This window comes from Penaeus chinensis, chromosome 36 (assembly GCF_019202785.1).
Source record: "Penaeus chinensis breed Huanghai No. 1 chromosome 36, ASM1920278v2, whole genome shotgun sequence".
NCBI lineage: Eukaryota > Metazoa > Arthropoda > Malacostraca > Decapoda > Penaeidae > Penaeus > Penaeus chinensis.
In genome coordinates, this window is record NC_061854.1 from 34,105,456 (window position 1) to 34,117,955 (window position 12,500).

Genomic DNA, 12,500 nt, shown 5'->3' on the forward strand with positions numbered 1-12,500 from the left:
TAATATTGAAGAACATATATATATCACTATAAAGACATTCATGCTGACAGATGTACTTTATTATACGTCCGAGAGGGTTGCACTGGAAGAAACATGGAAAATAACATTGAAGGATATGATCGATCATTTGTCATTCGACATTTGATAAATTAGAAAAAGTCCATTCCAAATTTTGCCTTTTCCGATATAAAAAAAAACAGCATCGTTTTGAGATAGGCACTGTGAAAAACAAAATATGTATTTCGGATTGTTTCCTATGCATAAACAAATGTGACTGAAAACAGAACTCGATTCTCATTTCCCTGAAGGGATAAGCATGAAATCACAGAAAAGGGAGACAGTAGGAAGGATTTAACCCTTTGATACTGACTTTATTTTGCTCATATCAAGTATATGGCGTGGATATGTGTAAACGTTTATAGTCTTTATAGAACATTGTTCTTTGAAATTACAACATATATCCATCTCTTCCTTAACTCTATTCAACTGGGGGAAACAAACTTTAGCGAAAATGTATTCTCGGTCAGCGCTATCTCATGGTTCTCAAATACATTGTTATGTAGTCTTTTGACCGCACATGTGTTACCACCCGATATCATTACACTACTTTAATTTCGCATACATACATTTATTTATTGAAAATTTTCTGCCACGTCAACATCTAAGGTCATTAGCGGCGTATTCAAAATACAACGATAGGGCTTTGCGGGCGACCCCTCCCCCCCCCTACATATATACATATTATGATAAAGTATTGCGGTGAAAAGGGTAAAAGTGAGTTTACGATTAGGATAAATGGACAGAAGGGAGAAGAGAGAGAAAAGGCAAGGGGGAGAATGGTTAATGGTTAAAAGCAAAATAAATGTGCTAGACATCTAAGGTCATGTAGCACTATAGTAAATGGTAGTGAAGGGTGGTTGAGTTAGTGATTAGTTGTCAAAGTTGGGCAAAGGAATTGACGAGTAAATGGGTTAAGGTTGGGTAAGGTAATGTATAGGGGTTAGATCAAGTGAAGGATGTATATGCATTTGAGGAATGAAAACAGGTTGTCAAAGCAGAAAGTGTGAGAAGTCATGGGAGGGATCATTTGGTCCATTTGGCTGGGCTAAATAGATTATTTAAGAATTTTGTAGAGATGGGGGTAGTAGAAGGACGGGGGCACGTGGAAGAGGGAGTAGTGTTGAGGGGCGTAGTGTTATGGGGAGGTGGACAATAAGGTTGTAAGGTAGTAATAAGGGAGGATGGGGTAGTTGATGAAGAAGGTTGTGGGGGTATATTTGTTGAAGTTGAGCATGTTGGGAGTAGAAATGTCTCCTGGGGTGTTGATTAGGGTGGATACTGTACTAGTCGGCATTGAGGAGGGGGTATTAGTTGTAGTGTTCAGAGCCGTGGTCAAAGGAGAGCTTGGGGTCAGGGAATCGGGCGAGTTTGAATTGGTGGAGCTATTTGATGAAGAGGCAATTGCCTCTAATAATGGTATGGTTAATGGTTAATGGTTATTCATTGTTGGCTATGATAAGCCTGGAGTATGTTGGGGAGAGAAACGGTCCACCCCTCAGGGTCACTTGAGGGGTAAGGGCTAGACAACTAAAGCAGGAGAATACCGTGCCCATGGCTCCCTCAGGCCGTTCAGGACTGGCACAAAGTCAGCCTTTCATCCTTTCAGCACGGCTCTCACACCTTAGGAAGTGGATAGTAGAAGGGGTTGGTGAAGGGACAGAAAGGAAAAAGTAGGAGGGGGAAAAAAAGACCATGCAAAATTTGTTGAGTCGAGGGCTGAGTCCCAAGGTTGGGGAGTTCCCAAGCATTGGGTCCCAGTCTCCGCCTCCTAAGCTCCCCCACGACAACAACGGGCAAGGGGGAGAAGAAGAGACCGTGCAAAATGTATTGAGGGAGGGCCAGGGGCGTCACTTAAGGGGGGGTATGGGGGGTTCACCCCCCAACTCTTAGAAAAGCCTTTTTTTGCGGGGCAAAATCTAGTTCTGCAGGGCAAATTTTCTCTTACGGAATCTGCCTCAATAGCTGATAAGTATTCAAGATATATAAATAACTATATGAAACTAATTGTTGATGATACTTGATTTATAACATTTATAACAGGCTACTTATAAAGAGCTAGAGAGCATTTTCTTTTTCGTGATTTGCAGGGCAAAAATTATTTTTTCAGAGCAAATTTACCCGTCACCCCCCAACTCATAACATGAAGTGACGCCCATGGGGAGGGCTGAGGTCCAAGGCAGTGGTAGTCTACATTGGGCCCCAGTCTCCGTCTCCTAACCCCCTACGGCAACAACGAGCAAGGGTTGGGGAACTGGCATACAGAGAAGACAATTTAAGTTTTACTTTTTTTTTATTATTAACTGTGTAGGACGTATATCATGTTACTGCATCGCAACACAGTCGTAGCTCTATTTCACTTCACCTACGATTTTTCATGTTAGATTGTGTAAAGGGTAACGATAGTTTTTTTTTCTGACTGTACATCATTCCTCTCGTCACTTTTCAACCCCAAGTCGACGGGAAAATGTTGTGCCCAGTAGTATTGTTTTGTGAAATCTCTCTGCACATAGATGATGATTCCACAAGCGCAAAGGAGTCAATTTAGGAGACCTTGTGACATCACATGATTTTACCTTTCCTTAAGTTTTGGGATTTTTTTTATTGATGCTGTTATTATCATCATATACATTATGGCTATAATATATCAATATCTAAGGTCAGTAGCAGCGTATTGAAACTATGCGTGAGCCTTGGGGGAGGAAAGCCTCCAGGGAAGAAAGTGGCGAAAAGGGTTAGGAAGAAGTTAAGGATTAGGGCAGAGTTACATTTTGAACAGTACTAGAGAGTAGTATGGTAGTGAAAAAGGGTAGATAGAGGGGGATCTGTTGGCGCAGAGCACAAGGGAAAGGTTGTTAGACGGGGAAGGAGCTAAGGGAGTAGGGAGCATTGTGATAAAGTTTTGTGGCGAAATGGGCATGAGTTAACGATTGGGAGTAGTGGACACAAGGGGATGAAGAAGAGTAGGAAAAGAAGAGGGGGAGAAGAAAAGACCATTCAAAACGAGTTAAGGGGAGGGCTGAGGTCCAAGGCATGGTGATCCCCTACATTGGGCCTCAGTCCCCCCCCCCCCCCCCCCACGATAAAACACTATAGTTGGAATGGCATATACTACCACTGGCGGCATCTGGTTAAGTATTCTGACACAACTGATAAATATCCCAGGTCCCTAAATGTTTTTATTTCGCATTTGTACCCACTATTTCTGTTTCCTATATACAATTTTCCTTGAGTTCATCATAACTATTTCAAAGTTGTTCTTGTGATATACTTTCCTTACTTGTATAATACTGGACATATTATTTAACCCATTGCCGACGGGTATGCTATGCCATGCCCACTTTACTTACTTGATTGTTTTTACACATAGATGGCTACACTTGTACTAAATCACCAATGAGCCAATTGCGAGTACTGCCTGTCTCGCCCGTTTACCCTTTTCTTTAATTTTCAAAAATATTTTATGTTATCTTATTTTGCTATTACTAATGTTTATAACATTATAGTAATTATAATGCTTGTAATGAAAATAACATCATCAATATTCTTAGCACTAGAAAAAAATACATTTCCCCGCCAATTCAAGGAAAGGTGAAATCAGGTAAGGCAGAGCCATCTAATGTGTCGAGACATTTCACAAAAAAATATGAAAAATGAGCACAGCACTTTCCCCAATTTTTATTCATTTTCCCCGGCGGCAATAAGTTAATATACATATTACTCAGAGCACTATAGGAGCTCCGTTATGGCTAGAATATTTTTTTCTTCAGTAAACTTTTACATCCTTACAGTTTACTACTATACTTTTGATTCCCTGTCACTCAGGCTTTTGAAGTTCAGTAATAGACATATTATATCGGTTAACCTTGCTTTCTAATCACTGGAAATGAGAAATACATCCCTCTATCTCTGAACATTGTGCTGACTGATGGCTAACTATTCTAGATGTCAAAAAATCACAACCTGGAGAGGTCACTCCCACCAAATAAAAAATGTGGAAAACTTCTCCTTCCTTATCTTCTATATCTAATAAAGCTAAGGAAGTGTACCATGAATATACTGGGTATTATTATAGCAGGTGGAAGACTTAAACCTCAAGTCAGAAGAATTGCAGAATACCAGATGGAAATGTCCAATGATGTTATTGTTTGTTAAAAGAATAAAGTATTTTTCATTATCCTTGAGCACATTTTCTTTTGCATGCATATTGACCGATTTCCATTGTGCCTTTTTGTCTATAATTCACTTTGTCAAAGGGGCAAAAGGACAAGAGGGCAAGAGAGGTCCAGGTTATATTATTACTACTATCTTGTAACTAAAAATGACCAGGTTGAGAGAAAACATATATGAAGGAACAAATTTCCTGACATGAAAGGCCTTTGAAGTTATTATTATTATTTTTTTTTGTTCTACTTCTGAGGTACTCAAGACAAATACACTTTCATTTTGTAACAATTTCTTTATTCCACTAAATGAAGCCTGCAGTCCTTACAAGTCACCATACAAAAGTGCAGCAGTCTGTTGCCAGGTCCTTTACTGTATGACAAACAAAAAATTATGAGCAGTATTAGTTACAAATGTGGTTTCCAGAACGCATACCAGCATTCATAAAACAACTAATCTGATCTGTGCTACAAATTAAATACCTGAACTGTTGCTGAAAAGCTTGGAGTACACATTAACATGTGACTTTTTCTTATTTTCTTGAAAAGTGCATTCCATGAATACCTTCATCATAGACAATACAAAAATACAAGGAATTCAGAAACGGCTACATAATCATAATCCGAAAAAAGTACACTTATCAGGAACTCCGGCATTCTTCCCATTTCATTTATTTTTCTTATAAAAAACAAACAAACTAGTGAAGCTATAATACAAAGAAGGAAAAAAAGGCATACAGAAATTATAGACCTAAGAAAAGTGAGCAAATATAATGTACAAAAGGTGCTTCATGGAGGGACCAGTAAGCAGGTGCTCCTTCAATTCGTCAAAATATTCACCTTGACACGCGAGAAACAGCCAAGACAACTCTTCAATATAACACTGGCACTTTTCACGACTGCATAATAGGGAAATTTACTATTTTTTCCTTTTTTTCTTCCATTTTGGTAACACACCTCCTAGAATTAATCCACAGAAAATGGTGATTATAAATATGACAATGAATTATGTACAATGAACCCTTAAGGCAGTTAAGTCTTCTACCTCATCTTCTTGGTGGCTTAAAAACAAATTCAAATAGTCAAAGTCATATTCCATGAGATTATATATATACTGCATTTTAGAGTGGCATTTTGCAGAAAAAAGTGATATCAAAAGAAGTTACTATCTCTATAAAAAAAGAAAGAAAAAAAAAGAAAAAAAAAAGAAAGAAAAAAAAAAAAGAAAATCATAGGAAGAGAAACATTGTTTTATTTATATCTACAAGATTTTTATTGATTTTTTTCATATTAATTGTACATGCTGAAAAAGTATATCCCTCAGTCTGGATGGAATAAACACTTGTGAGAAGAAGTGAGGCAGCTGCAGCTTCCACACAGATTAGGTATGATCTGAATATTTGTTTACAAAATACAACTCAAAATAATGAATACTTTTAAACATCTTTAATAATGCATTTCCTCAATTTAATCACCAAATGTCCAATTGGGAACCTAAACCTGTATATTCCCTCTCTTCTCACAAACACAACATTTAAACTAAATGATGACATGAAATATTGTTCACCTAAAAGTATTGCCTTATTGTACAGAGTCCAACCACTTCACCTTATCAGTATTACTGTATGTAAAAACATGTGTGTACATGTAAAACAAATACATATACACGCATGCTCATATTGTTTTATGATTCATGTGTCTGTATAAATTTTGAGAACCTGTGTGATCTTTTAAATAGATACATTTAATATCTACCTATCAATATGTATTTATGTATGTATGTGTACACACATATATGTATACATATACATAAACATGTACATAAACGTATACATATACATTATATACAAATTTATAACTCCTTGTCATTGAGTACTCTTGAGAAATCTCTTGGAGATCTCAGCATCTGCACCTTGCATCAAGGGAATGCAACCTTTCTGCCAGGTAAGAACATCGAAGTAACCATAACTTGTATAGTGAGCACCTGATGCCAAGGGGACAAACATATACATATACCCATATACACATACATATATCTATTCATATATTTATATAATGTGTGTTTGTTCTGAATGTTGTGTACTGCATATGAATACCTGTGTCTCTCATACAGCTGCCAACGGCAATACTCAGTATACACTTTGCTTGTCATCCAGGCACAAAATCTGTAAGGCTGAGTTTTTTGTTGCTTTTTTTTTCAATAATACCTTCTGATCAACTGAACCACCTGATCTCTGATTCCTACTGAAAAAAAAATGGATGAACATAATTAATGTTGAGGCAGACAGGCTTAGGCATTTTGTGTTAAATGGTACACTGCCAGTAAGATCAGATTAATAAATGTCATCACATAGAATACAATTAAAGAATGAAAGATAGAAAAAAAAACCTAGAGTCTATATAATATGCTTTGCATGTTGGGGACCCTTGAGGCCAGTAAATAAGAAAGACTTAAATGAGTAATTTTCTATTAAAATTATCTCCCAGCACATGTCCTCTCAAATAAATTAATGACATAAGAAAAAATAATAATAAAATAAGACAATCAGTGCTATTTTCTGTATATTCACATGAAATTACAATTTTCTTATTAATGGCATTTATTCTTTCCCAGACAATATACACACACATCTCAGCATATCTACACTTGAACACTTGCACACAAGCAATGCCTACATACAGACACACTCTCTCTCTTGCTTTCTCTTACATGTATTACACACACACACACATGTACATCAGTCAGCAAATCCTAGCATGGTGACGTATGCCCTCATACATTTCATTCATGTTTGCAACGTGTGCTGGCTTGACACAAGAACAATCAAGCCAGCAATCAAAGCAGAAACAACAGATGTCTCCACCGTATTCTAATAAGGATCAAGCTCACTGTACGTGTGGGCTTAGCATTTCGTCACGGATACACAATGTGGCCAAGATGAAATTAAACTCCACATAACCATGTATATCCTTTCTAGAATGGCATGCTAATAATGTGGTGAAGGATTATGAAATAAATAAAAAAAAAAGAAAAAGAAAAAAAATATGGAAAAAAATATATATATTAGGGGCAAGTTGACAGTGGCGGTGATGTGTGGGGGAGCTCGTGGTCTCACTACCTCAGACCTGACTTCTCTTCTGCCCGAATCCTTAAAGCATGGTTGGAGACTCAATGCAGGGTGGAATACCCAAATCGGTAAGAACATTATTAACTATCCTTTTTTTTATTTACTCTTATTTCATACAAAGCTCAATTTGCCTTTTCTTTGACAGATGTAAGAGAAGTTAAAATGAGATGGGGGGAAAAGTTTGCTTTTTTTTTTTTTTTTCATTTTTATTTGTTTTTTTAAGTCTATTCCCCTGGGGATGTTTAAGCATTCGGGCCTTCAACTACAACTTCCACCATATTCAGCCTACGAGCCTATCACGATTCTCCATTACCGCTGTCATCTCCATCATCGATATCTGTGAAAAGAAAATTTATGTTAGATAAGACCTAACAAAATATCAAAAAGAAGTAAAGTTATGGCTTAGGAAGAGAAAATTAATCATAAGGAATCTAAGAGAAAAGAAAATTAACAATTCAAGAGCATTACAAGTAAGAATCTCGAAACAAAACCCAATTCATGTCAATATTAACATCTGCTCCACTGACACCCACTAAACTGGCCTTTTAAAAATCCCCTATGGATTAACCATAAAGTGTAAACTACAACAAGCCACCATGCTTACCATTATCTGAAAGCTCCTCATCATCATCATCGTCATCGTCAATATCATAGTCGTCGTCATAGAAGTCCGCCATATCTACGGGTTCTGTATCAGGCTTGACCTTGGTCTTGATACAGTAATCTTCTAGAGTCAGTGGAACTACTACGCCGTCACGCTCAGCCTCACTGCGCGATGAAGTCACTTGTTTCCTGTTGAGCAAAGGGAAAAATCAATTCACTCGGGCAGACACGCAATAAAAAATTACATGTACCTTCCTTGTGTATTTGTTTGAGTGTGATTATGCATGTAAGTGGATATTTTTAACCCATATCATAACCCTTAGATTACCAAAACAAAAGCACTAAACACAGACTATGCTCTGATGCCAGATTAGGCCAGAAAAATACGGTTCTGTCAGTGGTAGTCCAGCACTGATGGTGGAAGGATGACTCTCCCCAAGAAAGCCAAGATACCCCAATAACTGTGGCTCTTCAAAGCAAAATCCCACTAATAGCATAGTTATTCACCAGGATGGGAAAACTATTTATGATAATAGCATAACAATAAAACTTTGGGGGAAATTTACTGTATGTAACTGGTAGGTTCAGGTAACCATGGCAATACCAGATATGATTGAGTACTTTGAGTGCTTTAGATTATGCCACACGCAAAAAAAAATATTATCTAACCATCAACAGCATAATAATGGTAGAGAGCCCTAAAGCAATACAATCTCAATGCAAGTGATTAATGAAAAAGGTAAAGAGGTAGAGGTGTGTGTGTGTGTGTGTGTGTGTGTGTGTGTGTGTGTGTGTGTGTGTGTGTGTGTGTGTGTGTGTGTGTGTGTGAGTGTGAGTGTGAGTGTGAGTGTGAGTGTGAGTGTGAGTGTGAGTGTGAGTGTGTGAGTGTGTGCGTGCGTAAAAGAGAGTATCAGCACAATATCACAAAGACTGACAAAAAGTCCTGCATTCCTGGGGCACAGACACTGACGTTACTGAAACCACAAAGACCCACCTGATTATATTTTCATATTCCTTGTCCTTGCCCTTAGAATCCCTCCAGCGGCGATACATAACTGAGGCATCAACGTTGGCAGGAGAATATGTGTTGGGTTCATTTAGCAAGGAGATCACCGACAGCAAAACTGTGCGCACATTCTGGAAACAGGTGCAATGAAGTCAAAAATGATTTCTGAAATTTGATAGGCATATGCCAGCAAGCATCGGGAAATTTTCGTCATGTATGAATCAATATTCAACTTGCTAATCATCAAAATATCCTCTTCAAATCGACTGATCTTTCATTCAAATTAACGTCTCCTTCCCCAATTTAATCTTTGAATATAAACATCAAGCAATTAATTACATTCCTTGATTTGACTCCACATAATTCAAAAATGCTTAACTACCCTAGTTATTACTAAATTAACATTTCCTTTCCATTGGAACCTTGTCCTTTTATCCAAAGTTACCACAAGTTTGCTTTACATTAACTTTCATCTGTTCCAATCCACTGCAGACAGACAGACAAGACACATTCACACTATCTCCAGACAAACTAACAAACATACAAAAGCATATACCGGCACACTATCAAAAACACATGCATGCACACACTCACACATGCACGCACGCACGCACACACGCACGCATACGCACATGCACACACACACAAACACACACACACACAAACACACACACAATCAAACAAACACTCACACACACACAATCAAACAAACACTCACACACACACAATCAAACAAACACTCACACACACACAATCAAACACACACACACATAAACACACACACACACACACAAACACACACACACACACATAAACACACACAATCAAACACACACACACCACACACAATCAAACTCACATACACACACAATCAAACACACACACACACACAAACACATACACACACACACAAACACACACACACACACAATCAAAACACACACACACACAATCAAAACACACACACACACAATCAAAACACACACACACAATCAAAACACACACACACAATCAAAACACACACACACAATCAAAACACACACACACAATCAAAACACACAAGAAAGAAGAAGAAAAAAAAAAAAACACCACAGCCTCGCCTTACCTGCGTGGGGTTCCAGCGCTCACACGGCAGCTCCCCGCTCTGAGGGTCGTCCACGGGCGGGTGGAGGATGGAGATGCACAGGTCGCCATTCTCGTACACGTTGGGGTGCCACACTTTGGTCAGGAACCGCACCGACGGCGGCGAGTACGGGTAGTCGGGCGGAAATTTCACGTGTGCCTGCGGGAGGAAAGACGAACGTTGTGACACGCTGGGTGGTATGACCAGGGGGATGGCGATCAAGGGAAGGGGATTACATCAGGGAGAGGGGGAGAGGGGGAGAGGACGAGGGAGAGAGGGAGAGAGGGAGAGAGGGAGAGGACGAGGGAGAGAGGACGAGAGGACGAGGGAGAGAGGACGAGGGAGAGAGGGAGAGAGGACGAGGGAGAGAGGGAGAGAGGACGAGGGAGAGAGGACGAGGGAGAGAGGGAGAGAGGGAGAGAGGACGAGGGAGAGAGGGAGAGAGGACGAGGGAGAGAGGGAGAGAGGGAGAGGGGGAGAGGACGAGGGAGAGAGGACGAGAGGACGAGGGAGAGAGGACGAGGGAGAGAGGGAGAGAGGACGAGGGAGAGAGGGAGAGAGGACGAGGGAGAGAGGACGAGGGAGAGAGGGAGAGAGGGAGAGAGGACGAGGGAGAGAGGGAGAGAGGACGAGGGAGAGAGGGAGAGAGGGAGAGGGGGAGAGGACGAGGGAGAGAGGGAGAGAGGGAGAGGGGGAGAGGACGAGGGGGAGAGGACGAGGGAGAGAGGACGAGAGGACGAGGGAGAGAGGACGAGGGAGAGAGGGAGAGAGGACGAGGGAGAGAGGGAGAGAGGACGAGGGAGAGAGGACGAGGGAGAGAGGGAGAGAGGGAGAGAGGACGAGGGAGAGAGGGAGAGAGGACGAGGGAGAGAGGGAGAGAGGGAGAGGGGGAGAGGACGAGGGAGAGAGGGAGAGAGGGAGAGGGGGAGAGGACGAGGGGGAGAGGACGAGGGAGAGAGGACGAGAGGACGAGGGAGAGAGGACGAGGGAGAGAGGGAGAGAGGACGAGGGAGAGAGGGAGAGAGGACGAGGGAGAGAGGGAGAGAGGACGAGGGAGAGAGGACGAGGGAGAGAGGGAGAGAGGGAGAGAGGACGAGGGAGAGAGGGAGAGAGGACGAGGGAGAGAGGGAGAGGGAGAGAGGGAGAGAGGGAGAGAGGGAGAGGGGGAGAGGACGAGGGAGAGAGGACGAGGGAGAGAGGGAGAGAGGACGAGGGAGAGAGGGAGAGAGGACGAGGGAGAGAGGACGAGGGAGAGAGGGAGAGAGGGAGAGAGGACGAGGGAGAGAGGGAGAGAGGACGAGGGAGAGAGGGAGAGAGGACGAGGGAGAGAGGACGAGGGAGAGAGGGAGAGAGGACGAGGGAGAGAGGGAGAGAGGACGAGGGAGAGAGGGAGAGAGGACGAGGGAGAGAGGGACGAGGGAGAGAGGGAGAGAGGACGAGGGAGAGAGGGAGAGAGGACGAGGGAGAGAGGGAGAGAGGACGAGGGAGAGAGGACGAGGGAGAGAGGGAGAGAGGGAGAGAGGACGAGGGAGAGAGGGAGAGAGGACGAGGGAGAGAGGGAGAGAGGACGAGGGAGAGAGGGAGAGAGGACGAGGGAGAGAGGACGAGGGAGAGAGGGAGAGAGGACGAGGGAGAGAGGGAGAGAGGACGAGGGAGAGAGGGAGAGAGGACGAGGGAGAGAGGGAGAGAGGGAGAGAGGACGAGGGAGAGAGGGAGAGAGGACGAGGGAGAGAGGGAGAGAGGACGAGGGAGAGAGGACGAGAGGACGAGGGAGAGAGGACGAGGGAGAGAGGGAGAGAGGACGAGGGAGAGAGGGAGAGAGGACGAGGGAGAGAGGGAGAGAGGACGAGGGAGAGAGGACGAGGGAGAGAGGGAGAGAGGGAGAGAGGACGAGGGAGAGAGGGAGAGAGGACGAGGGAGAGAGGGAGAGAGGACGAGGGAGAGAGGACGAGGGAGAGAGGGAGAGAGGACGAGGGAGAGAGGGAGAGAGGGAGAGAGGGAGAGAGGACGAGGGAGAGAGGGGAGGAGAGGACGAGAGAGAGAGAGAGAGGGGAGAGGATGAGGGAGAGAGGATGAGGGAGAGAGGAAAGGGGAGGACAGAGAGGGAGGAAGAGGGGAGGACGGAGAAAGAGGAAGAGGGAGGAAGAGGGGATGAGGGAGAGGGAAGAAGAAAGGACGAGAGAGAGAGAGGAGGAGAGGAAGAGGGGAGAGAACGAGTATGAGGAAGAGGTGCCGTCGTTCAAAGCCGTCTGTGTTACCCTAGTAAGACTGTCACGCACAAATACAATGCAATACAGTACAGCATAATAAAGTGCGATACAATAAAAAAAAAAAAAAAAAAAATCGACACCTTTCCAAACTTCATCACCGACAACTCCTGGATAACGAGACGACCCAATCAAATTCCAATATCAAAACAT

At 42.3% G+C, this 12,500-nt stretch overlaps 1 protein-coding gene across 1 annotated transcript in view; it reads right to left on the reverse strand.

Moving 5' to 3' along the window:
• Window positions 1-4,496: 4,496 nt before the first annotated feature.
• Window positions 4,497-12,500, reverse strand: part of LOC125044590 (ubiquitin-conjugating enzyme E2 R2-like) — a 72,478-nt gene continuing 64,474 nt past the window's right edge. The window contains exons 2-5 of the mRNA XM_047641319.1: window positions 10,063-10,239; window positions 8,946-9,088; window positions 7,953-8,140; window positions 4,497-7,685 (exon numbers count right to left, since the gene is read on the reverse strand). Coding sequence (XP_047497275.1) covers window positions 7,645-7,685; window positions 7,953-8,140; window positions 8,946-9,088; window positions 10,063-10,239 — 549 coding nt within the window. The 3' untranslated portion in view covers window positions 4,497-7,644. The remainder of the gene's footprint in view (window positions 7,686-7,952; window positions 8,141-8,945; window positions 9,089-10,062; window positions 10,240-12,500) is intronic.